Raw genomic sequence first — 27,559 nt, forward strand, 5'->3', positions numbered from 1 at the left:
AGTGGCATGGGAGCCTCCACACTTAGCCTTGTCTCGCAGGCTGGAGGGCTGGTGACAGCTTTGGCCGAGAGCTGATGGCTCCTCCGCGCTGTCCCCGCCAGCCCTGGCCACTGCTCCCAGGTCACAGCTTCCAGACAATGCCTCCACCTGCTCCCAGCGCACAGCCAGGGAGACTGCCTTTAAATAATGAGGTGTCTTTCTTCTTTATCTTGCCGCTTTATTTATTTATTTTTGGGCTCCAAGTGTCGGAACTTGGTAATGGAGGGTTATTAATGAAAAATATACGTTTGGGGTCTATTTGTTTCGATTCTGCGGTGACTTGATGGCAATTTTAGCCCTGAATTATGTATGGCTCTGTTTTGCCTAGGCAAGCTGATACAAACAACAAATATAGTTAGAAAAAGATATATCAGTAAATAAACTGAAAGGTTGTAAAATATGAATGTTTATCATCCAGACGGTGCAGCTTCTCTTCTTTTTTACATGAACTCTACTTGAGATGGTATTTAGGAGCTTGGGACTTCTTCTATTGCAGCAATCTCTGCAGCTTGTCACGAAAACAAATGACACCAGAGGGAACCTTGTCTTACACTGTATTCTTTTGCATGAACCTCCGTCTTCTTAAGGTGCTCATAATTTAAATTTATATCCTGATTTATTGGAAGATAAGATTCTACCCTTCTTCCCTCACAGAGCTGTGCTCCTTTTAGCCCAGGCTCCTTCCCCTTCCCAGGGCTCTGCTCACCCAGCTCCAGGCAGGCAGGGAGGGCAGGATGGATTCCATTCCCTCCCTCTGGAAGGGCACAGGAGCTGCTCCAGCCCATTCCTGCTGTAAAGGATAACACCTGCCACTGCTTCTGAGCCTTGGCAGCCCTGAATTTGCAAACAGGGACTTTTCTGCATCTCACACAGCACCAGGCTGTGAACTTGGGAGGAAACAAAGGGTAATTCAGTTGTCTGATGGCATCAAGAGAAACGTGCATCCTCCATCCAGGAGATCAGTTCTGGTTTTTAAAGTATCATCCATTGCAAGCATCATGATAAATTAGCACTTGTTTTATTCTGGACTAAAGTCTCATCCCACAGGGATCTCCAAGAATTTCTGCTGCTAAAATATAGCATAGAGGAAATTATAATTTTAGCATCTCTCTGCAGTCTTAATTAAGACTGTTCTTCTGATATAAAGCTGTGGTGTCTAATTACCAGAAAGCTGTCAGAAAGTAACTTTCAGAAAACCTGTGTCAAAAAAGAGTTGGGAAGACTGGAAATATTTATTTCCAGTTACGATTTTATGGTGCTGATGGATTTTTTTTTTACATCTAACAGACAACATTACTACCAATTCCTGTTTCTCAGTATTCCACCTCATGAGATAAATCCCAGTTCCAGCCCCTCTTCACCGAACAGTTCCTTTTTGTCCAGGTGACATTTGATAGGTTTTGCTTGAACAAACAGGGGAATGTTTCCTACCATTTTTTATCTTGTACCTTCACAAAGTACTTGAAGTTTTCGATTTCAGTGTATTCCACATCACAAAGCCCAAATCTGGCTCAAATGTGCAATTTTCCCTGCTAGAGCAGCAGAACCTCTGCAGTGCAAAACTCCCAGCTAACCTGCAGAGGATCAGGAATCCTCTTGGAGATGCATTCCTGGGTTTTGTCCTGGAAAAGGCTGATATTCAAGCCAAAATCTGCTCTTTTGCCTGGCAAGGAGTGGGCAGGGGCTCAGGTGTGCCTGGCAGAGCCCAGGAAGCTCAGCCAGGTGTGGTGACCTCTCCTTAGCCCGGGGACCAGCACTGAGCCCAGGGGTTGGGTTTTGTTCCCAGCTGAGAGTCCCTTTGCTGAGATTTGCATCAGCTAAAAAAACCCAGCCTAGGAGAGGTAATATGATGAATGCTGACAGGTACATTTGCTACAATTGATTAAACACTTTTGCCATCCTTAGGATTTTCTTTCCCCGCCCGGTGCCTTGCAGAGAGAGAGGTGTGAGTGACTTTGTCACTGACATTAAACACTTGTATGTACTTGGAGCTGCAAAATGTTATCCCCAGAGTTTGTTTACTCGATCTGTATTTCCAATCAGTGCAGAAGGTTTACTAAAGCAGTTCATTACTGATTTATTTATGATGTATTTAGATAGCAAATATGGTTCTGTCAGCAGTTGCTGGCTAAACAGTGTTGACAGACATTAATAGCATATGGTATAGGAATGGAATTATGATCTTAAAGAGTCTTTGTGTCTCGACATACATTTACAGTTTGAATCTTTTCTTAGGTAGAGAGACAGAGAACTTCCAAGCAAGAAAACACTGTTTCTTTTTCTTTTTGTAACCTTTGGGGTTTGCTGGTGGTGACATTAAAATCTTCTGTGCCTGTTTAGCTGTTCAATTTAATGGAAGACAAATTCTCCCAAAGGTTTAATTTATTCTCACAAACTGAAATCACTGCATTCTCACCATGGGAAATGGCCTTAATTTTCCCAGCCTTCAGTATACATCAAGCATATAATTCATTTCTCCCCCCTCAATACTTCGCTCATTAGAAAACAAAGTTTTTGATATTTAAATGTTACATGGTTTAAGTTGAGAAGCAGATTTCAGCCCCGTAAAGTGCATTTGCAGACATGATTGCCTCCCTGACAGCAATGGGTTTATGCAGGGTGGAACAGAAAAACACTTGAATTTGTGACCTTTAATTGTCTGCTTCCTCCAGTGTTGCATGTGTCACATTCTCACATCAGCATTTTCACCAGTGTCGAGGAGAAAAGGCAAAAAATGAGGAAGGAAGAGGAGACAGAGGTGAAACCACCTTGGGGCAGTTGATGCTGGTGGAGGAGGCTGAATTGTGTTGGGAAGAAGATGAATTTCATGTGAGAGGTTGTCTCTGAATCACTTGAGGATGAACAAATTAGAAAATAATATGAGAAATCATCTTATCCTTTTTTTTATTTTTCACTGTTTCATTTCCAAAGTGGTGGGCAACACTCTGCCTTCCACAAATTGGAATTAATACCCTCAAAAATTATTTGCTGAAATTAATGGTTGGGCTCAATAACCATGGATGTTTTTTCCAACCTAAATCATTCTTTGATTCTGTGATCTGTGGGTGCCCATCAGACAAAAAGAAACAGCACCAGGAACAAGAGAGAGCCAAGAAAAATAAAACATTGAGCCAATTCTTCCTCTCCCTAAATCCTTTTGCTTCAGGAGAGTTCAGCCAGTAAGAAATTCAGCTACTTTTACATGGAAAAGTTAATATATCCGTAGCATCTGAAAAATGAGTGTTTAAAGACTTGTTTAAAAGGGGCAGAGACTAAAACATGGTAAATTCCTAAATAATGGATTAAAAGCAGTTTCAGTCTTTCTGCAAGTTCTTCCTTTAAATGTGTTTTTCTCTGTGCAACCCACTTCCATTTTGTGAGGGAACTGACTGCACGGAAGGAGCAGTATAATAAAAATAAAATTTAAAAAAAAAAATAAATAAATAAAATAAAATAAAATAAAATTACAAAATTCTAAAATTCAGATACAGACTGGTCAAATTCCAGCTGTGCATTGGTGGATACAGCAATTAGCCCATGCAGACAAGGAGAGCTGGGAGTTGTTCAAGACAAACCTTGTGCAGGTATTGGCTTGTTCTAGGGCAGGCTTTGCCTTCATTTAAATTTTAGATTGATAAACACATTAAAAATGCATTTTTAAAGGTGTTATTACTGGTAGAAAGAGAAAGAAATCCCAGCCAAAAGGCTTTGAAAGGGAAGCATTGTTTGGATTTGAACCTAGTGGATAAACTGAAAGTGTTTAGACAGTCTGTAATGAAGTGTTGTTGGCCTCTGGTCTGTAATAAATGCTTCAATTTTATAGCTCCAAATCAACTTTACCCATAAAATCCTAAGGGACTTTCTCTACTTAACAAATCAAGTAGGGCCTGGTGTCCACAGCCAGAGTATCCTCGTGTGTTGTCAGAAAGCTCTGCAGAGCTGCACTTGCACAGCTCCCACTGATAAAACCAGCAGAAATCACAAGCTTTGCTTTCACATTATCAGCACTCAGTACAAAACCTGTGCTAGATAAGGTGCAAGAGATTTTTTGTCATGAATAATCAGATTTTTGGTAGCAAATGGATTTTCCTGGTTTGAACCCAAGCCTCAATAAAATGATTGGGTGGGTTTCTGTTCAGGAGGTCCAGTTGGTGTGTGAGTCTTTTATTAGAACACTGTGCACTTCCCACTCTATTTCTTATTTCAGTTATTGCTCCAGGGGTCTGTTTAAAATCTGAGTGCAGATCCTGTGCCACATTCCCACAGAACAAACACAGTTGGAACATGGATGGAAATGCAATGTCCAGAATTCCCTGTAATGTTCCTTGTCCCAGCCTCTCCCTGCATCTCTCAGAAAGCAGGCTGGGCTTTCTCTCTAATTCTCTCCAAAAACCCTGCTCTGCTCATCCTCCTGGTTCCCAGGAGAATTTTGAGGGAAAACCTTTCAGATTTCTGTGTTGCTGTGGAGGTTAAAGCCCTGCTCACGCTGAAGGGAACCCTCTCAGAGCGAGCTCTGCCCTGCACTGCTTTGATTGATTTATTTCCTGCTGCTTCTACTTTCACTGATCACTTTCTTATTACTTTCCCACTTCCATCCATTTCAGCTTTTCCTCCTTTTCCAGCCATTCCTTATGCCACCTGCTCCCACCTGATGGATTGGCTGCTCAAAGAGTTGATCCTGACCTGGCTTGGGCCCTTCCCCAGGAAATCAATGATGCCACACAGACAGAAAATGATGCCCCAATAAACACCCAGGCCCATTTGCTCCCCTGCCCAAGGGCAGACCTCCAGGGCTGGTGTCCCAGTTGAATGTTGATGAAATGGAGGAGGGAGAAATTAAAACAAAAATGGAGAAATTAGCTTTTTGTGTGGATTTAATCACTTGGAAATTCTGCACTTACCCTTGGGATTACTACAACAATAATAACTGTATTTTAATTCTGTAAACATTTTTAAATAGCCCTTTTTAAATGGCTTTTTAAAAATATATTTGGACTTGCCTGCAGCAGCAATTCATCATTCAAAGTCAGTATTCTGAGTAATTTGGTAGAGGTCAGATGCACTCTGCTGCATTTCCTTCCAAGTGTGAGAGGCTCCAGAAAAAAAGAAAAAGTGGGGCAATTCATGAAGTTTTGTTTAAAATTTTGTTACTCTGCTATAGAGCTGGGTAGTAGAGAGTTGGGTCATAGCTAATCCATCCTTTCAGCTTTTCAGGACTTCAGTCTGGATTTTTGATCACTGGAGTGTTTTGTGACCTCCTGCAGGCCTCAGATCCACTTCTGCTGGAAATAACAAATGGTTTTTTTGTACCCTCTGAGGTCCCTCTCTTCGGCAGTGGTGACATCATGGTACCTGTGCTGGACAAGTTGTTTCTGTCAGTAATGACCTCTCTGATTTCTGGGGTTTTTGCCCATAACTCAGAGTTGTTATTTCTTGCTGGGATTCAGGAAAAGCTGAGCCAGTGCAGCTGCAGTCTCCTGTTGTTGCTGCCTCTTTTTTCAGGCTCTGTCCCAAGTGATAAATGTCAGATATCACTTAGGACAGGGCAGGAATGCAGACTGAGACTGGGGTGATTATGATCTGTAAATGATCTGTGCACTGGCCCTGGCTCTCAACCCTTCCTTGGATCATTTGAGACCCAATTTAAAAGAACACAGCTTCATATTTGGGTTTCTGTGATTTTTTTTTCTTCCCTTGAAATTTCCGTTATTTTATGAATCTTGATAGATACTTGGACACCGTGTTTATTTCCATATCAGTTGGACATTTTTCCTTTTGACATGGATTGATTTGTTTTGCACAAGTTTCTTTGCAGAGCAGAGCCAACAGTACTAAGTTTACTACTGAAAATTATTAGAATTCTTCCTATTAAAAGGTCTTTATATCTGCAAGGAAACTGTGGGGCAGCATCTCAGAATTGGGTGGAAAGAGAGAGGAAAATGCTGGAGTGAATCAAAGCAGGGAGATTTTGGGGGAGAGAAGAATTTTACTCCACATTGGTAGAAGATTTTGGCAGGGCAGTGCTGCTGTTGGAGGCAGTAAATAACAAAAGAGCAAATAAATAAATCAAATAAATAAATGATGAAATAACAGAGGGAATAATAAACACGCAGTGTGTTTACATTGGCAATCAAGAGGGTGATAGGAGCTGATTCCCCCTAATTCCAGACAAAACTGGTTGCAAGTTCCTGCTCCCAGAGCCACCTGAGGTTGTGCCTCTCAGAGAGAATATTTCAGGCAGGACCTTAAGAGCTTTTCCATTTTGAAAGGGATTTCAAAGGATCACAGGCTGATTCTTCTCCCAGTTGCTGCAGCTTTGGCTCTGTTGGCTGCAACAAGACAGGAAAATCAGGATCAGCCCCTCTGTGTGCCCCTTGCCTGGCAGGAAATACCCAAATATCGTGGAGGTGAATGGAAATTGTCCATATTTTGTGTAAAATGCTGTTTAGGTATCCCTCCTTCTGCAGAGGGGACAGCAGTGGTGTGATCCCTCTCTGCCCATGCAGTGCCTGCAGGAGGAGAAGCTTTGCTGCAGTGAAACTCCGTTTGTTACCTGTGTTTGTTACCTGTGGCTCTGCTTTCCCCACAGCCCGGGCTGGCTTCTGGCTCTTGGCTGCTCTGTCTGCACGTCTGAAGGAGATGTTCTGACCTTTCTCATCTCTGACTGGTGTTGCAAAGATGGAGTGATGTAGAACAGAGATTTTGTGACAGAGTAATAATAAGAAAGAATCTGACTGCCAGTTGCTCATTACTGGATCTCTTTTAAATGCCAGAACCTTCTATGTTTGCCTTCAAACAACAGTGAGCACCTAAATCACCATAGTAAACAGATATAGAAAGAGACAGAAAGGTTAAAAGTGTACTCATAATCTCTTGCTTTTCCTCCTAAACATGTTTGATAGCAATATTGTTTCTTAAAAACAATATGACCTCATTTGTAAAGCAATATTCATGCTAAACTAGTCAGCTGTTAAATATACCCAGCACTGTGCATTATGATGAAGCTAAACCAGAATTTCAATTATTTTCTGGACACATTTAAAATTATAATACTTTACTGGGTTAGTGTTATAGTTCATCCAAATTACTCACAAAGTATCATATCAATCTCTTGCAAGTGCTTATTGCTTACATCTCTGGGAAGTTGGTGGAAGGAAGATGCTGTCGGGGTAATGACCTTCATGCTGCCTTAGTGCTCTGATGGTGATGTGGCTGCAAGTGCAGGCAAGCCTAATGGTCAAAAGTCAATGTTTGCTGGCCATCATATTTGTCACCAAAGAAGCAGGGTATTCATTTGGACCACCACATGAAGCAGGATGTTCCAGGAAGGAAAATAAAGAGGGAAATCAGCCACTTGATGCTCTGTGTATTCTTCCTTTAACACCGTGATCCCGGCAAGGGAAAAATCACACTTCAAAATTATTTGCAGTTTTTTATTGCCTGGAATGCAAGATCAAAACAAAGCAGGCAAATGAAGAAGACAGATTTCATTATACTCCCACTTTCTACTTATGTACCTTATCTAAAGAGATGTTGAGAGAGAAATGATGCTGCAGCATTTAACCAGCTCTGAGTAACCAGCGCAGATTTATGAGAACTACTGGCAGGTCTGGCTTAAAGCAGATCTTACTGGAGCTGCACTGGAACTGAATATCCAAAAGCAAAATGCAAAAGCCCACTGCTCTTTAGACAAAGGTTATAGTAGTATGATTTTAAAACTTATTAAATATTATTAAAAGTAATATTAATATTTTCTAAAATCAAGTCAGAAGGTTCTGGGCAATCCTTTTTTGCAAGGGGCTCATCTTTATGCAGCATCTTCAGCTGGGCAGGAATTCTGAGCTTTAATAAAACATGGGGAAACGCTGCTGGCTCCATCTCTAACCATCAGTGGATCACCATGCTGAGTCCTCAGGAAACTCTGGATTTTCTGTAATTCCTACTACTCTTACCCCAAAAGGGACAAAGGTTTAGGAGCTCTCTTGAGCTGGGTCTTAACTTCTCCATGAGCTCTGTTAGATTTAGCCAAGCTGGTCTGTTTTGAGTTGGCTTGGCCAAGCAATAATCAGCCTTTTCACAACAGTAATCAGATCATTTCTCTCTCCATTATATTATTGATCAGTTATTAACAAAAACAGCCATTTCCCAAGCTAAACCCCCAAACCCAGCTGTGAAGGGCTGATTCTGCAAGCTCTTTGCACACTGAGTATAGCAATGAAGAGGAACATGATTCTGTGGATCTGTTCTTAGACTAAACCTTGGTTCTGTTTTTAGACTAAACCTTGTGCTTTCAGGGCTGAATTCTCCTCTCTGCCCAGGAGCCTCTCCAGGGAAATGTTGGTCGTTGATCTCTCAGGGTTTATTGTGTGTCCTGTGCTCTCCTCCACCTGCTCCAAGCCAGGCCCAGCTCTTTTCCAGGAGAATGTGCTGAACATGAGATAAGCCATGGATTCAATACAAACAAGCCAAAGATTTATTTTTATTTTTTTTTAGGATAACAAGCAAGTGTCCATAAACATAATCCTCATCTTCTTTCTATTTATAATTGTAGTTAATATAAATGTACTTCATTACTGGAGAGCAGTCTTCACGGCCATACAATAGCAAACAAATTCTTCAGAAGCATCTTTAATTATTCATTTGGCTGCACTATATTTTATGCTACTTTTCATAAATGTTAATCTTTATTATTGCCCTACCAGGAAAAAAAAGAAAGGAGGAAAGAAATACCTGTTATTAAATGACCTATCAGGCTGACATGGATAAATGTTGGTAGCTATTTAATTGTTTCCCATCTGCAGTTTTATACAGTTTCTATCAAACTGAAGGGTAATTTTTTTAGTAGCTGCTTATTTTAAATGTACAAAACCCTTGTGTGTAATTCCATTAGCTGCCCTACAGCATTGCAATCTACAGTTTCCCTGAGGCTGTTGTGAAATATTGATGAAATCCTTGCTTTTGTGGCTTCCTCTGATACACTAAACATTTGTCTGATGTTAGTTGAACTTGAATGGATCTGTTCAGAGTTATATCAGTAGTGACTTCAAAGGCTGTAAGGCTGTTACAGTTTTTTTTACAAACTGAAGTTTCAAAGCCTTACCATGTGGTACTTTAAAAAAACAAAGTTCATATCAAATGAACCAAAGTGCTAGCAATACACTGGTAAGACTCATTACAATTTCAATTTCTATAGATATATATTTTTTTGTGATTCTGATTGGTAGCTCATGCCATTGAAAGAAATTTAGATTGGTACTTAGGGCACCCAGGATAATGAAAGAAGGAAAACATAATTTGAAAGTTGGATTTTAAATGAAGTAATCTGTAAATTTACAAAGCCACTCTGCTGTTTTCTACAACAATAAATAGGACAAGAGAAAACAGAAGAAAGGCAAAGGGAGACAAAAGTTTCAGGCTTCTCTTTTCATCAGCAAAGTGATTTACAGTGGTGCAATTAAAGTGACTAATGAGGAAAGCATATTTGCTGCTACTGTCTGCCTTGAGTTTTCCAGGCCATGCTGCATCTTGGAGAGCAGCCTTTGTGCCTGCCCCAGGAGCTGAGTGGGGCTCACAGGGATGGGGACCTGTGGCTGTGTGACAAACCTCACCTGGGGTGTGACACCTGCCCCAAACCTCACCTGGGCTGTGTGACAACCCCCCAAACCTCACCTGGGATGTGTGACAACCCCCCAAACCTCACCTGGGCTGTGTGACACCTGCCCCAAACCTCACCTGGGCTGTGTGACACCTGCCCCAAACCTCACCTGGTGTGTGTGACACCTGCCCCAAACCTCACCTGGTGTGTGACACCTGCCCCAAACCTCACCTGGGGTGTGTGACACCTGCCCCAAACCTCACCTGGTGTGGGACACCTGCCCCAAACCTCACCTGGGCTGTGTGACACCTGCCCCAAACCTCACCTGGGGTGTGACACCTGCCCCAAACCTCACCTGGTGTGTGACACCTGCCCCAAACCTCACCTGGGGTGTGTGACACCTGCCCCAAACCTCACCTGGTGTGTGACACCTGCCCCAAACCTCACCTGGGATGTGTGACACCTGCCCCAAACCTCACCTGGGCTGTGTGACACCTGCCCCAAACCTCACCTGGGGTGTGTGACAACCCCCCAAACCTCACCTGGGGTGTGTGACACCTGCCCCAAACCTCGCCTGCTGAGGCCAGGACAGGAGTGTGGTGTGAGGGAGGGCGCTGGGGTGGTTGGGGCAAGGGGGTTGAGCTCTTTGCAGTCACAACATTCTTTAGGAGCATCTTAGTTGGAAATCCAATCTGGGGATCACCAATCACCATCAGCTGGTTGTAAAAATGGCATTGTCAGTTCCAGGAGTTTGTAGAAAATAACAAATATTTTTAACAAGAGGCAAATGATGACACTCAGAGCCCTCGTGTGAGGAACTGGAGCTCCTGGCTCCAGCCATGGTGGAATCCTTTCCTGCAGCAGCCAGGACCTGGCATGGAATGGATTCAAACTGACTGAAAGGATGTCTTGCTGCTTTTTATTCAGTAACTGCTATGCAAACAATGTTATCCTTAAGGAAAAATATTCAAGAAAAACCTCCACAATAATTCCTTCCCTCCTCTGCACTCAGCTCAGCAGCTCACATCAGCTCCCCTCTCTTTTTGCTTGTGTTGGGTTTTTTTCTGCTTTATTATTGTTTTTGAGTTTATGGGTCACTCACAAGCAGTTCCCTCCAGCCACTGATCATTTGGCTCATAACTGTGCAGGATGAAGTGTAAGGGACATAATCTGTTCTGGTTTGCTGCTAAGAGCCCACTGAAACTCGGGGGTGTTTTGCCTTCTTAACCAGTAGGAAATTGGATATTTAATAGAAAACTTTATAATACAACTCTAATTAAAGAACAACAAAATGAAAGCACCAAATAGCTTCATTTCAGCATTGTATATAAATAATAGTTATGGCTTCATGGAATTGCCTTTGTGTGTTAGGATTCAGTCAGAGTGGAAGCCACTCTTTTCCTTGCTCCTGCAGAAGCTGCTCCTGTCCTCCTGCAGTGGAGGGTGGTGGGTGTTCCTTCTCCTACTTTGCAAGAGGCAGGAATTCATGCCTTGGTATCAGCTGCTGTAACTACTTGAAAAATGAATTTCTAGGGGAAAAAAACCTCGAAGGAGTATTGGGAAAAATCCCTCCTTTGAGGTGCCAAGTTGTTTTGGGTACAAAATTCATCACCATGGTGGTGATCCACGCTGAGCCACTGCAAACTGAGAGTGGGTGTGATGGTAAATAGTAACAGCAACAAAAGCTGCAAAAAATGCCCCATTATTTAAATTAATGAACTGGCCTCCCAGCAAAGAGACAACTGAGCATCTTCAGCCTTTTCTGAGGATGTCCAAAACCTTCTTCAGGCTGCAGCTGGCTTTGGCACTAAAACTGAATACCAGGACTTTCAGGCCAGGGGACAGAAATGTCCCTTTGTCCCTTCCATCCATCATTCAGAGCCAGGTGCTCTCTGAGCCTCTCAAGAATCTTTCCCTGTGTTTTCTTTCCACCTTGGAGAACTTAACAGGAAGTTATTTTTGTAGTATAGAAATTCTGAACATAGCCTTAAAAACTCTGAAATTCTATAATTCACTCAGTTATGGCAAATTTCATATTTTGAGAATTCTTTCCATAGAATTCCATTGCTTTTCTAAAGTGTTCCATTGGTTTTAATCCCATTAAATTCCAAAATGTCTTTGATAAGGAGTTATGCAGTGGAGTAGGGAACTATTTTTCCCCCAGCTGCCCATTTCTCTCTTCAGTTGATTTTCAGATGGCATGAAACTGTAGCTCTGAACTCCTACAAAGAGCCAGGTTAAGATTTGTCTGTGGGTGCTTAATGCAGTTCGACATCTTGGAGAAGGAGGAATGAGAAGTGGTCATTATCCATTATCTGCTTGGAACCTTTCAGAGAAAGAAACAGCTTCTGCCAAACACAAAAAGATGTTTGAGCTGAAGCCAGACAAGGAGGAAACAAGATCACCTTCTAGCACTGTGAGATTGCTTTCCTGATGATGTTGTTTCAAGGAAAACTGGAATGTGTGTATGGCTGAAGAAGTGCAGGCGGTGCCATGGGTTTTACATGGATTAGCAGAGTTGTTCTGGACAATGATTCACTGTCCCTTCTCTTGGCAGAAAATAAATTTTCCAGTCTTGGAAAGAAACATGTATATATATGTACATGTGTTTTAATAAATGTTTCTCTACATGGAAAAAGAGCAAATTTGAGTACAAATAGTATCCGCTGGTGGAAAAGTTAACAGTGAGAATGAACACTTTTGACAAAAAGCTGTATTGACACTCCCCAGTTCTGGTCAGGAGTGATGGATAATGTGGTGCCACTCTGGTGCCACTGCCAGGGTAGTCCTGGATGTCAGTGCTGGATTCACCTCCTGGGGGCCTGGCTTGGTGCTCTCTGCAGGGAAAGGTCCCAGCTCCAAGGGTGGGTTTAAACCCAGTTTTGCAGGTGTATTAACTGGTTTATTTTAGCTCCTCTGTGGAAATATTCCAGAAATGGCTAAGAAAATGTCCTTTTTGAAGAGTGAAGAACCAGCTGTTTATTGCAGCTCTCATCCTAGAGAAGGATTCTGAGGTTGCCATGAATCCAATCACAAAGACACAGAGAGGAATTAAGAAACCAAATAATTTGGAATTATATTTTTTGTTATTATCCATATTATTATCCTTACTGATGTCATGATTTTTACATACACTATCTTGAGGTCAATCAGCACTAAACAAAGTGGCATTTCCGTTTAGGAAGCCAAAAAATTGCTTCCATTCAATGCTTTAAAGCTCCTGAGTTTTGTCAATTCTTAATGATAGTGACATTTCAGTCTCCCACTTCTTCAGGACTGCACTTTTCCCATCTTACATCTGCCTGGGCCTGTTTAATTTGGGTGGGAAAAATTCTCATCTAGGAAAGGTAGGAAGGATTCATCCAGTTACTGAGTTTGGATTTCTCTCATATTATTTCTTCCCTGTAACACAGCTACACATGAGGATCTCAGAGGTTTGGAATGTCAGAATAAGCCTGGGGGAGAACTGGTGGGAAGAGAACAGGTCACTCAACAATTTATTACATGGACATCAGTGTGACGTGCAAAATTTATGCTTCTTATTACAGACTCTGCATTTAAAGCATGTGGGTGTACAGATATAAGACACTCTTTACTTCTAAAATAAATAATGCAAAGTCCACTTAAATTAATGTTATTTCTGTTAACCAGCTCCATCCCTTCATGTCCAATGAAATCTTACTAAAAAGCCCTGTTGGAAGAACACGAGCATCTCTTGTAGCCGAGGTTGTCTTGCAGAACTGGTCTCCACTGTCCTTAAAATGCCCACAGCAATTTAAATCATTTACATAAACAGAAATGCTTTTACAGGGAGGACACTGAAATGTGTTTTTAAAGCCGCCCAAACCCCTAAACCATTAAAACAAATGTGACTGATGGTTTTGTGAAATTTTGATGGCGCTTTCTGCACAGAGTCACAGAATCCAGTGCCACCCCTGCCATGGGTGACACTTTCTGCTCTCCCAGGCTGCTCCAAGCCCCATCCAGCCTGGCCTTGGGCGCTTCCAGGGATCCAGGGGCAGCCACAGCTGCTCTGGGCACCTGTGCCAGGGTGTGCCCACCCTCACAGGGCAGAATTTCTTCCATATATCCCAGCCAAACATCCTCTCTGTCAGTTTGAAGCCATCCCTCCTTGTGTGTCACTACAGCTCCTGATGGAGAATCCCTCTCTGCCTTCCCTGTAGAGCCTCTGGAGATTCTGGAACTGGTTATTTCTCCCACTTACATGAGATTGTGTCAGTATCTTACACAGACACCAAAAAAAAAAGAGAATTCCTCAGCACAAGTTACTCTTCTGTAAAGGTTATAGTAAACATGTCAATGCCTAATTAAGCAGCAAATTTTATCCATATTGTGGGGGATGTGCAGCTGTCTGGTACTTCTGCTTTTCCTAGAGAAGGACAAAGGATCTTATGAGGAATAAATTACTGTATGTACCTTCCAAAGGAAAACTTAACTGAAGCACAATTTGCTTTTATGGTACACAGTACATTACTTTTATAAAAAAAGGGTTTCATTTATGCCTATTAACACTTTCAGATGTTGTATTTTGACATATAAATTATTTGTGTACATCCTAAAGTGTATTTTTAGGTGATCAAGTGGCAAAAGGTTACTGTACCTAGATGATGCTCTGAACCAGGAAGATTATGGCACTTATTTTTCTTCTCTTCCTTGCAAATTCAACCCCTTCTCTCACTGAGGCTAAAAACAATTTCATAGAATTGAAGCTTTTAGTATAAACTTTAAATTCTTACATATGAATTTTCCAACTGTCCCATTACAGGACAGTTAGAATTATACTCCCATGACAGGAAAATTATTAACTCGGGATCTCTGGCAGTTATAAAGAATTATGATCATCTGCCAACAAAATGCAGCAATCTTCACAAAAAGGAGACATCATTTGGCTTTTTTCACTTCCAGAACTAACAGAAAATATAGTCATAGATTAAAACAAAATCCAGTAAAGAAAATACATAGTGAAAGCAGAAAAGTGGAACTGAAAGATTATCCTTTAACAGGTTATTTCATATATTGACATTACATTTCAGGTTATGTCCAAGAGGAAGATTTAAAGGAAGAGGAAGATATAAAGGAGGAGGAAGAAGATGACGATGACAACAACTCCACTGCTCAGCTGCAGAGCAGCAATGACACTGGCACGGATGAGGAGCACGAAGTGGGTCCTGAGCAGAAAGGAAACTTCAGTTTCCAGAATTCCCCTGTCAGTCACATATCCAACCAGGACGCGGAGAACGAGTCACTGCTGAGTGACAGTAGTGACCATGTGGCAGATATCAAAAGCATCTGCTCCAGGGAGCCCCAGGACCCCAAAAGCAGCGCCCTCCCCAAAGCCCAGAGCGAAGCACACGATTGCATGGATAAAATGACAGCAGTCTATGCCAACATCCTGTCGGACTCTTACTGGACAGGCTTGGGGCTGGGTTTCAAGTTGTCCAACTCTGAAAAGAGGAGTTGTGACAACAGGAACGGAGGGAACAAAGCTGATTTCGATTGGCACCAAGACGCACTGTCCAAAAGCTTGCAGCAGAATTTACCTTCCAGGCCTGTCTCCAAGCCCAACCTGTTCAGCTCGGTGCAGCTCTACAGGCAGAGCAGCAAAATGTGCGGGACTGTGTTCACGGGCGCCAGCCGGTTCCGCTGCCGGCAGTGCAGCGCTGCCTACGACACCCTGGTAGAGCTCACGGTCCACATGAACGAGACAGGCCACTACCAGGATGACAACCACAAAAAGGACAAGCACAGACCTACCAGCTACTCCAAGCCCCGGAAAAGGGCCTTCCAGGACATGGACAAGGAAGATGCACAAAAAGTTCTGAAGTGTATGTTCTGTGGTGACTCTTTTGATTCCCTTCAAGATCTGAGTGTTCATATGATAAAAACAAAACATTACCAAAAAGTGCCTTTGAAGGAGCCGGTACCAACCATTTCTTCAAAAATGGTCACTCCAGCCAAGAAACGTGTGTTTGATGTGAACAGGCCTTGCTCCCCCGACTCCACGACAGGGTCTTTCTCAGACACCTTCTCTCCCCAGAAGAACGCGAACCTGCAGCTCTCCTCCAACAACCGCTACGGGTACCAGAACGGGGCCAGCTACACCTGGCAGTTCGAGGCCTGCAAATCCCAGATTTTGAAGTGTATGGAATGTGGAAGCTCCCATGATACCTTGCAGCAGCTCACAACCCACATGATGGTCACTGGCCATTTCTTGAAGGTCACGAGCTCAGCTTCAAAGAAAGGAAAGCAACTTGTTCTGGATCCTTTGGCTGTGGAAAAAATGCAATCGCTGTCTGAAGCACCAGCCAGTGACAGCCCCGTTTCAAAATCAACCAGTAAATCATCTGCAGAATGCATCGGCCCTGCCTCTGAACTTAAAAAAGAAAGTAAAAAAGATAAAGCTGATGATGCGAATAAAGATGAGAAAGCAATGAAAACTGAGGAGTACGAAGACAGTCTTCAGAAACCCCTGGATCCCACAATGAAATATCAGTACCTCCGAGAAGAAGATTTAGAAGATGGTTCAAAGGGTGGTGGGGACATTTTAAAGTCCTTGGAGAACACTGTCACGACAGCCATCAATAAAGCTCAGAACGGAGCTCCCAGCTGGAGTGCATATCCCAGCATCCACGCAGCTTACCAGCTCTCCGAGGCAGCCAAGCCGTCCCTGCCTGTGGGATCCCAGGTGCTCCAAATCAGGCCAACCATGACCAATAAATTGAGGCCCATAGCACCCAAGTGGAAGGTGATGCCTCTGGTCCCTATCTCAGCAAACGTGAGCCAGTGCACTCAAGTGAAGAAGGAGGCTGAGGACAAGGAGGAGGTGCATAAGGACTATGCTAAGGAGAGTGTCCAGGCTGAGCCAGCCTCGCTCAGCCAGAGTGAGAGGGAACCTCCCCTCAAAGCTGAAGCCTCTGCGGAGCCAAAAAAGACAGAACCAAGTCCCTTGAAAGAAGAAGACAAAATTAAAGAGGACAGTGGAAAAGAAAAGCCAGTCCTCAAGGAGCCACCGGCAGCTTCTCTCAGTAATGGTTGTGCCACTGCCAACCATTCCTCAGAGCTGCCCTGTGTGAACCCCCTGAGCGCACTGCAGTCCGTCCTGAACAATCACCTGGGCAAAGCCACTGAGCCCTTACAGCCTCAATCCAGCTGCAGCCCCAGCTCTAGCACAATTTCCATGTTCCACAAACCCAATCTAAACATGATGGAGAAGCCAGTTTTATCTCCCGCTCCAACCCCACCAAAGCCTGCAAGCGTATCCAGGCACTATTTGTTTGAAAACAATGATCAGCCTATTGACCTGACCAAATCCAAAGGCAAGAAAGCTGAGTCAGCTCAAGCACAATCTTGTACTTCTCCACCTCAGAAGCACGCTCTGTCTGACATCGCTGACATGGTCAAAGTTCTTCCCAAAGCTACCACACCAAAACCTGCTGCATCCTCAAGGATCCCGTCCATGAAGTTGGAAATAGATGTCCGACGCTTCGAGGATGTCTCCACGGAAGTCTCCACTCTGCATAAAAGGAAGGGCAGGCAGTCAAACTGGAACCCTCAGCATCTGCTCATTTTGCAAGCTCAGTTTGCTTCCAGCCTCTTCCAGACATCTGAAGGTAAATATTTATTATCAGATCTAGGCCCACAAGAGCGCATGCAGATTTCCAAATTCACTGGACTGTCGATGACCACCATCAGCCACTGGTTGGCAAATGTCAAGTATCAACTTAGGAAAACTGGAGGAACAAAGTTTTTGAAAAACATGGACAAAGGACATCCAGTCTTTTATTGCAGCGACTGTGCATCTCAGTTCCGAACCCCCTCTACTTACATTAGCCACTTAGAATCCCACCTAGGTTTCCAAATGAAAGACATGAACAGGCTGGCTGTGGAGCAGCAAACCAAGGTAGAGCAAGAAATCTCCAGAGTTTCAGTTCAAAGGTCTCCTGAAACAATAGCTGGAGAAGAGGACACAGACTCTAAGTTCAAATGTAAGTTGTGCTGTCGGACATTTGCGAGCAAACATGCAGTAAAACTTCATCTAAGCAAAACACACAGCAAGTCACCAGAACACCATTCACAATTTGTAGCAGAAGTGGATGAAGAATAACTCTTAAGGTATGCATGCTCTATAGTGAGTTTTCATTTCAGCATTTCCAGGAGGCTCCGTCAGGCTCCGTGCTTTGGTAAAAGTAGGAAAAGAGTATAAAATGCATCGTGTATGCTGCGCCACTCCTCCCCCGCATGCACACATCCATTTTATAACGTTTTCAGGAAGAGAGCTTGGTCAATGCAAACCCACACTGCCCTAGAGAGAAATGTTGCTGCTCGTTATTTGCAAAATAGCTGTTTGCCCATTTCTCTTTTGTTCCTAAGAATAAATCATTTCACATCCACTGCACTTCGGTGTGGAATGCAAGAACTAAGTGCTGCTCTTTGCAGTGAGAATGGAAAAAAGCAGATAAAGAGCACTGAAACCCAAAAGGTTATTACCTCACTCAGTGCTAGCACACCAATAAATCTGATTTGGATGGGGAAAAAGAAGAAAATTCAAAAGTCAAATTAGCAAAATCTCAATTATTCCAAGTTTCTCATAATCTCAAACACAGCCTTGAGAATCTACAAATAGCTCTGAAAAGTTCCTATGGAGAAGTTCAGTTATTCTTCTGTTGATATTTGGATGTTCAGTTTTGTAAAATATTTTAATATTTTACACTTACTTAAACACTTGCTACTGTGAGTGGCCTTTTTTGTCACATCATTTTAACCTCTCTCTCCATCATTCCTTTTTTAATCTTTAAGATGTTTGATTATATTTTGCTTCGTGTTGGTGGAAGTCAATCCATAAACATCACTGACTTCAGTGCAAGTTCTCGTATAACCTGGGGGAGTTGCTGCTTAATTGAGATTTTTTACAAGCTTAATATTTCCAAGACCTGTTAGTAGGATACTGCTGCGTTAGTGTTGCTATTTTTTTGCTGCAAGATACACCAGTTGCCACAACCAATGTTTATAACATGTAATGTAATATTCAGATGCCACACCATTTTTGCATTTTTAATTTTACTTGATTCACAAACTTGAATATTCTTGATTGAAATAAATATGCAGAACATCAACTAAAAGTCCAAACAGAAGTTTTTTGTTCTAACCAGTTTTTTTTCCAGGAGGGCTCTGTTTAGTTGTTTCCAGCAATTCCTCCAGCAGACTCAGGCTCTGCTTGTGTTCACAGAACAACCATGTGCAGATCCAGGTTTTCTCCAAGGTGTTCATTACTGAATAACATTCAGAAAATGAATTTGTCAGATGGTGAAAATTAAAGATGTGCTGTGAGTTGTCACTGATGCCACCTTGGCTTTGTGGCCATCCTCTGGCTGATTGAGAGGATGGGTTCAGTTCCCATTTGGGGGAAGATTTCCCATTTGTTTGCTGCAAATATTCATGTTTTAGGAAACACTTTCTGCTGCCAAAGCCAGCATGAGGGCTCTGTGTCACTTAAGCTCCATTAAAAATGCTACTTTTGAATAATTTAAACCACTGATCAAGGGGTTACTTTGGGCTGGTACTGTAAGCTATTGCCATGGAGTATAATGTCAGTGTTCAAGTGCAGTAAGATTTAAGTTTTGCATACATCTTGTACGTGCTGTCTGCATTGGAGGAGATTTATGCTTCCTGCATATTTTAGCCAGCAAAATTCCATCTCACTCCTGAGGGGTTTGTTTTCTAAATAGGGATAATACCCTAAAGTATCTATTTGGGCACTTTAACCCAACATTAGAGTGTTGCTTGTTTACCTGGCCACTCCAAATCAACACCCCCAGAGACTGGGTAGGGATAAACATCCCATACTTTGTTTCCTTCCCCACCAAATGATTATTAAGACTGCCATTCATAGTTTTCACACAAGAGATATCAGAGCAAACCAATAATTTGGGGACTATCAAACAAAAGCTATCTGCCAGATATATTAATACAACAGTTATTTTGGCACATTCATGGCTTAATGTGTGACAAATGTTTCAGATTTGGTCTTGAAAGCACCGTGTTATTACTCAGAGGCAAACCAAACACCCACCTTTGTAAACACGTTAGTGTTGCTGAGGAGTGGAGGAACAAATACAAAAGGGGAGAAAAAAAAATCTTCAAGGGGAAAAAAAAGAGTGGTTTCTGCATTGTAATAACCTGCACGGAGACATATTATTCAGGTGATGTGTAACTACATAAATAAGGGACTGTCCTTCCTGCCTCTGGATGCCGAGAAATTGCTGTCCTCGTAATACTCATCCATTTCTAATTTATATCAAGATGCAGGTTGTATCTTACCTTTGAAAAAATATATTTAAATTGCAATGACAGAGTGATGGCACTGTTATCTGGAGCTATAATTTCAGTTGGTATGCATGATAGCACAAATTGTCTGAAATGATGGGGTATTTGGGATGGCATTGTAAAGATTTTATTACAGTTTCGGAGCCGAAAGCCTCCCTGAAGTTCTGACGAGGTTGGGAGTGGGGAGGCCTGAGTTTATTCATATGGATTCTTCAGAAATCTGCAAGGATACTAAATCAAATAACAGGGATTTTCAGAGTTTACTTACTCTTACCATGTTATTTTTAAGATCCAGTATACATTTGAATAATAACAGAGGAGAGCAGAGTATTTAGAAAGGAGAAATATAAAGCTGAGATCCTTAAAACACACACATGCATTTATGTTTCCTTCTTGCAGGCAATATTGCAGTGAAATAGGCATAAAAATAGAGACTATAGATTGAAATAAATGGAAATAAAACAGTGGAAAGAATACTTGAAGTATAGAGATACATAAAGTACTTTATATTTCAATGGCATTTACTAGTAGAGGTTATATTGTCAAATGTTAGCTATCATTAAAAATATAAATGAATAATCTAGGTTAGTACTGTAGAAAAATGTGTTATGGGTATAGATTTATTTTTAAGACCTCTGTGAGGCTGTTTATAAGAAATTTGCTATAAATTCTTCTTAAATGCAAAAAGATATATATATCTCTTTTATAGTCATCTTTGGTGTTTTCCTGAATTCTTCTAAGTGATATGGGTTTAGTAATATAAAGTAAGATTATGTGTAATATACAACAATCAGACATCTCTATTCTCTTTCATTTAACCCACTTCAAATTTGTTTTTATTGCTATTCTTCATAGAAAACCCATGAACATTAGGAAACATGGCTTTAATTAGAAGTAATTTGTATGTTGACTTGTACCTTGAAGAACATTTGTTCATTTCTTCAACTGAATGAGAATTTTTATGTTGTTCTGAGGAAAAAGGCAGGGCAGAATTGTGTTTCTCACTTTAGAGCCAGGTGGGATTGGCTTGGAACTGGTCACTAACTGAGGCTCTCTGTGGCCTTGGCTGCAAGTTTTGATAGAAATAAATCTCCATAAAGTCAAATTACCCAACCTTACTGGGGAGATTTCTGTTTCAAAAGACCCTGATAAGTGAACAGGCAGCTACCTGAGATGAACTAATTTGAAAGTAAGGCTGTGCAAAACAAAAAAAAAAAAGTCATAACGATAAACAGTTTTTCTCTCTGTTTCCTCCTTTGTCTTTTTTAACCATCAAGTTTAAAGCTTCTGCGGCGCTTTTTTTTCTACTTTATAGGAGACAACTGACATTCTGTGGTAAATGGAAGAAAGAGCAGAGCAGAACTGAAAATCCTCTAATGCACTGACACTAACTTGCCCTCTATTGTTGAAAATGAGCAGGCAATCATGATTGTTCATCAAATGGCTCCTAATGCAGTTAAAGCATTCAGCTATAATTTCTCCTTGCATTTATAATTACTGTCATAGACTGCACACCTCAGTGAGCAGATTAAAGCTATAAACTATTTAGCCGTAGCTTTAAGATGAGGAACTTGATTTGTCTGGCAGCAGTTATTTGTTAGAGAGCTTGACACTTCACATAAAAATGACTCAACTTGATGAAGAACAATGCAGTTTAAGCAATGCAGTGATTTTAAATCAGTCATTATACCACGCCCTGTAAGAATTGCAAAGCAATTTGTTAAATGATATATAGGACATGTAGATAACTGTATGTGTTAAGTATACCAAAATAGAAGATTTTTTTCTTCTCTGGATTTTATTTTCTCATCGCTCTCAAGCAGGAGGAGCTGCTCTGATCATGTTCCACTCTTAGCCACTATGGCTGTTACATGGTCAAGGACTATTGTGTGAATCAGTGGTACAAAATTCTATTTTAGGGAATTTAGCTTGATCTTCAACTTTCATTTCTTCTTAGCAACAAATATTAGAAGCTGAGAGATCCTTCCAGGAGAATCAGACATGCTGGGATGTGCCTGCCTGCAGTGGTGTCACCACAATTTTGTAAGCAGAATTTACCAAGGGTTCTGCTCCCCGTGTCATCAGCCAGAAAAAGAGGATTCATCCCGTGGAAGTCTTGATAATTCCATTCAAATGGCATTCTCCTGACAATGTCTTTTTGGAAAATGATGGCTCTCAATGGAAAAAAAAGTCTGTGGGGAAGTTCCATTTTCAAATAGGTTTTGTGTTAGGATAAAGAGGGTAAAATCGAATGAGAGGAGACAGAGCTAGGAAAAGAAACAGCTTGGCCTTTTTGCTGAAGCAATATCCTGCTGAAGCAAGGAACTCCCTCCAAACCATCAACCCTCCCTCAAAATAATCCTGTCCTGCTGAAGCCTCAGTTCTCTTAATCTTTTGAAATTTATTACTGTTTACCTGAAGTGGTAGATCCAGATTTATTTTTTTAATTGAACATTTTTTCTTGGATAGCATTTTTTCAATCTAGCCATCATCCTTGTAAACCCAATATTGGTGTGTTCTTGACCTCCCTGAGAGCAGAGCCAGGCCAGATGATCCATCAGGCCGTGGCAGCACCGGTGGATCTGTGCAGATTTCCTGGCTTTTTAGGAAGTTTTTACAGGTTTTACAGGTTGCTATTAAGATCAGTATTATTTACCATTGCATTTGAGCTTCCAGCCTGCTGGGTCATCCCACATTGTTCCTGGGCTCTGTACAAACACATTGCATGTGGCAGTTCCAAGGCAGGAACTCCTCTGCTCACAAAGAAACAGCAACTTTGGAGCAGATTTTAACTGACCTTGAACAGTGCCAGCCTCCTCCAGCATTCACTATTCATAAGGACATCAAAATCTTGCCTTCTCCTTGCTGTGCCTGATATTATTAAATGCTACAGCCTTCATAATCTATAGCAGAACATTTCTACCAGGTGAGATTTCAAAGGAAGGGTACCTGAGCCTTATTTATATATTTTACACCTCGGCAATGGGATCACAAAGATCAATAACAAAAGGAAAAGACATGAACAGTATCCAGCCCTCCAAAGTACCTTTCAATAAAAATAATGTAATTTAGCAGGATGATCACTCAGTGCAAATATGATGGAGCACAGATGGAAAATGAGGAAAATTATAGATACAGCTTTATGGGAGGAGGAAAGGAGGAAGAGATTTTTCACTATTTATTGGGATAATGAACAGATAATTCATGATTATTAAGCTGTAGTCTTCAGGCCTCATTCTGCTGTCTCTTCCCACCTCAGTTTGGAGCTGGGTGTGTTTGTGCACCCAGGCAGGGTCTGTGGAGAGGACAGACAGACAGACAGACAGACAGTGGGAATGGCAGATCTCCCAGGAGGGGCACACACCGGGAGTGGCTGCAGTGAGGAAGGAGGGACACACGGGCCACGAGGGAGCTTGTCCATCGCAGTGAATTTACACAATCCCTTTATTAAAAGCAAACAGTTCCTCCTCCCCTCCAAAATCCCGCCCTGGCAGCGCTCGGCTCTTCTGCCGGGGGTCAGCCCAAGCAGGAGGGGGAGGGAGCCATGGGGAGTGGAGGAGGTTGTCATGTCTAATGAATACTCTGAATGTATCAAGATATATATTTTTTTCATTTCAGAAAAGGTTCCATTAAGAGGGAGACAGCCCTAACATGTGCTTTGGCCCCTCATCAGATTTATGAGTATTTGCTCTGCTCTTTAATAGGAAACTCTGCAGCAACTGCCACCTTGCCTGCTCTCCCTGAGATACACAGCGGCTTCTCGGGGAAATGCACTTCATTATTAATGTGAATTTGTACGTTTTTATGACACTGCTTGGGGGAAGGGGCAGGCAGAGATTTCCTGGTGATATATGCTCATTTCTAACCATTTATTGTCCCAGACAATCGAAGAACAATGATAAACATTGTTTCAGAAAGAGGAGGGTGCTGCAGTGACATTTTTGAAAGGAAAGGAGAGGTGGCTGGAGTGTCTTTGATGTGGTTGTTCCCCTGCACTCCTCCTCCTGCAGCAGCTGTGTCAGACCAAGCTCAGAGTGCTCTGTGCAGGTTCTGCCTCCCTTCACCAGCCCTTCCTCGGGCCAGCCAGGAGCGTTTGCTCTGTGCTGTTCCACAGCAGAGGGGGTGGGAGGAAGGAGAAGGGATTCCTCCTTTGGGGAGCCTGAACTGCAGAGGATCCCAGGGCTCAGAGCCAATGGATGCTCCCTGCACTCCCTGCAGACAGGGTGGGTCTGTCCTCTCCTCTGGGAGAACTGTTGCAACTCCAATGGGAAACCGCTGGTTTCAGTCATTTAATGAAAACTCAACAACACTCCCCATTTCTGACTCCCCCAAGTTTGTACCACGAGGTGACCTGGGGGTGTCTGTCCCAGCCCATTCAGTGATGCCCTGCTGTGGCTGCCCATCCAAAAAAAAGTGGTTTCTGCATTGCAATAACCTTCAGGTGAATAATATGTCCACCAATATCTCCATCCAGCTCCACCTCTGTCCTGCTTCCAGCCAAGGCTTGGGAGAACATCTCTGCCCCATTCCCTGAGTGCCTTTGCCACTCTTCATTGCACTCTGCTGCCAGTGCTCCAAGCACAGCAGTGGCCACACCACAGCAACTCTTTTGGGGGGCCAAGACACGCTGCTGGCCCCTATCTCCACTGGAACTGTGTCCTCATGGCTGCCCACTCCCCTTCCCTTAAAGACACTGCCATTTCCTTTTCCCCACTCTCCATCCACATCCCCAGGCACAGCACAGAAGATTCCCTCCCTCTGGGATATCACCATGGCCTGTTTCTGTCTGTGTTTGTGTGAGGTGAACAGGCTGCTCTTCCACCAGACAACTCAAAGGGCAAACTCAAATCTTCCTCCATGGCTGCTCAGCTCAGGATCAGCCTCCATTGGAGCTCACCCTACCCTGGTCAGGCACAGACAGGCTGTGGGTGGCCTCCCAGGCCAGCCACTCATTCCCTCCCTAATTCCATGGAGCCCTAATCTGCCGGCCTTGCTCTTCTCATGGTGCAAGACCCAGGTTTGTCGTCCAAGGAAAAAACGATGAGGCAGGTAATTGTGCTTATTTGATCCGTGTTTTTTATAACATTGTCTGTACTCCCAGGAATTATGTGGTGGCCTCCTGTAAATCACAAATGCACCAAAAAAATAACTCTGGATATTTTTCCGATGAGATTAAGGTGAAAGTTCCTACATTCATATTTGATGTCTGGAAAAAAATATCAACAAGAGTGATAAGTATAGCCAGCACGAGTGTAAAAGCACACCCTGTCATTTGTTTTCCATGTGCCATATGTTTTCTGAATCCTGCACCTCCCACATACAAATCTCATGCAATAATGTGGGGTGCACACATTACTCAGATTATTTAGTTAAGCCCTGCCTGTATGGAGGGAATTCACTCAGAGAAAGTCAAGCCACTGTGCTTTGTTTTGCTTTTTTTTGCTTATTCTGGATTCATAGAGTAGAAAATTAAAGATCCCACTGTGCCAGGCGTCATGTCATTTGGTTTTAATTTAATTCATCTCTTCGATTCTCCCTGTTTCTCCTTTTCTTTGAGTATCATCAGTAGGTGGTCCAAGCATCAAGCAGAAGATTTACTGGCAAGACTAAATGTATGAATGCTATGAACACATTGTTTTTCTGATATGATTTAATGACATTTTTGGCATTCCCATGGCTGTTGAAATCTTCCATAATAACTCCCTTTGGCAGTCAGAGCTCCTGTTGATCAGGTGAAAGCTGATGCAAATGTCAAATGTCAATAAATTTGTAATCCATAAATACAATATTTGATGCTGGAGCGAGACCATTAAGCAAAGTGCAGCAGGAGACACGGAGGAGATGAGCTGCACCTCAGTGGGAACAGAAAGCAGGCAGGAGAGGAATGCCACCTCCCAAACCTCTCCAGAGCCAAGCTCTTTCCCTGTCCACACTCCCTGGGTTTCTGAGTTGCTGAATTTGCCCAAAGAGGGGTTGATGGCTGGAGTTTGGCAGAGCCAGTCGGGTGATGCAGGTTCTGTCCCCTCTTCTGCTTTTGCCTCATCGTGTGAGGTTGGGATTGAACATCTTTGTTTCTAAAGGAGCTCTTCAGAGCTCAGAGGGTTCCAAGGCCTCAGAGTGTGATCCTGGAAATGATTAGTTATTCAAAATATTCCAGTAAATTAGCAGGACCACTTACATAACTTAGGTGTTGCAAGAATGAGTCATGACTCATTTACAGCTTTAAGATGCTTGGAAAGGACGAGCCACGTATGAAGCCTGATTTTATACACAGTAAAGACATGAGAGCAATCACATCATTTCCCAGGAGATTTCCTTAAGGACCCTCCACTTTGACCTTTGGCTCTGAACAGCTCCAGTTTGTTTGACATTGAAAAAAAGCAAATGTGTGAACACAGTGCCACGAGCATTTGCACTTTGAGCATGCTGGGGCGGAACACAACTGAACTGGAAAAGGCTGCAACAGCTAATGTGCTGGGAAAATAGAACAGAGGCATTTACTTAATAACTCAACTAATTCCTTTAGCTCACCTTGTAGAGATTTAACCTTTGAATGAGAGAGTCCCTAGTTCAAAATCCCGTGGCTCCTCTGTCCTCGTGTTAATTTTTAAATTATATATCATTGTTGAGAGGCCCTTGTGTTGAGCATTACAGGCTATTTTTCATGTCTAAAATGGGGAATTATAACTGAACATTAGCTACTGGCTATAAATCACACGGAACAAAGTGGCATCTGCATCTACTCAGTAACAAGAGTGGGAGAATTGTAACTTACTTAAATGGAGACGAGAGCAAGGACACAAATGTGGTAGCAGAGATAATTGTGACTTGAGAAAAGGAATGGTCCCTGCACTGTGTCACCCTCTCACTGTGTCCTGTGCAGCTCCCGCAGGCAGTGCTCAGGCACAGCAGCAGCCGGGGCAATGCTGAGGGGAAATGCAGAGCTGGGAGCCCTTGCAGAGCCCTCCCTGCAGTGCCAGCAGCACACCAGGGTGATGTGGGACAGGGCTGGGCTGGGCAGCCTCCCCACAGCTGCACACAGCTCTTGTCCTTGTCCCTGTGGCTGTGCCACCCCCCTGAGTGAGCAGTGACCCAGTCCCTGGGATGAGGTTTATTCCCCAGCTGCTGTCCCTGGGATGAGGTTTATTGCCATTGCTGTATCCCAGTTGTGGCTGCAGCCCAGGTGAGGAGGAGGCAGCACCAGGCTGTTAACAGGACAGCTGTCGAGCTGGGGAGGGGCTGGCCAGCTCCTCCTCTGCTGCTCAGCTCTCAGGGCTCACCCTGCTGCTCCTGTGCCTCTCTGAGCCGCCCACTGATAATCTGGTGTTATCTTAAAAGACAACAAAATAAACTGAGCATGGCCTCATTCTTACACATATCTCTGCTGGCCCTTTTTTTCCTTTATTTTTTTCTAGCTGTTTCACTCTTCAGAAAGCTTCCAAGATCTCTTGTGTCCTCACTAGGATGAGCAGGATCTGCCTGGTGCCCTGTGTTGGTGGAAATGATTTGGTTCCTTTTTGAGAGATCCTCTTGCACTCAGTGCAGCACCTTCACAGTCTGCTGTGGGAGTCAGACCCCAAT

At 42.8% G+C, this 27,559-nt stretch overlaps 1 protein-coding gene across 3 annotated transcripts in view; it reads left to right on the forward strand.

Annotated features, from left to right (window-relative positions):
- The window catches only part of TSHZ2 (teashirt zinc finger homeobox 2), a 208,787-nt gene that overhangs the window by 112,298 nt on the left and 68,930 nt on the right, over window positions 1-27,559 (forward strand). The window contains exon 2 of one of the 3 annotated variants that reach the window (XM_058036074.1): window positions 14,689-17,767. In XM_058036074.1, coding sequence (XP_057892057.1) covers window positions 14,689-17,759 — 3,071 coding nt within the window. In that variant the 3' untranslated portion in view covers window positions 17,760-17,767. The remainder of the gene's footprint in view (window positions 1-14,688; window positions 17,768-27,559) is intronic. The other 2 variants (XM_058036075.1, XM_058036076.1) reach the window with 2 other exon arrangements.

This window comes from Melospiza georgiana, chromosome 17 (genome assembly GCF_028018845.1).
Source record: "Melospiza georgiana isolate bMelGeo1 chromosome 17, bMelGeo1.pri, whole genome shotgun sequence".
Classification (NCBI taxonomy): Eukaryota; Metazoa; Chordata; class Aves; order Passeriformes; family Passerellidae; genus Melospiza; species Melospiza georgiana.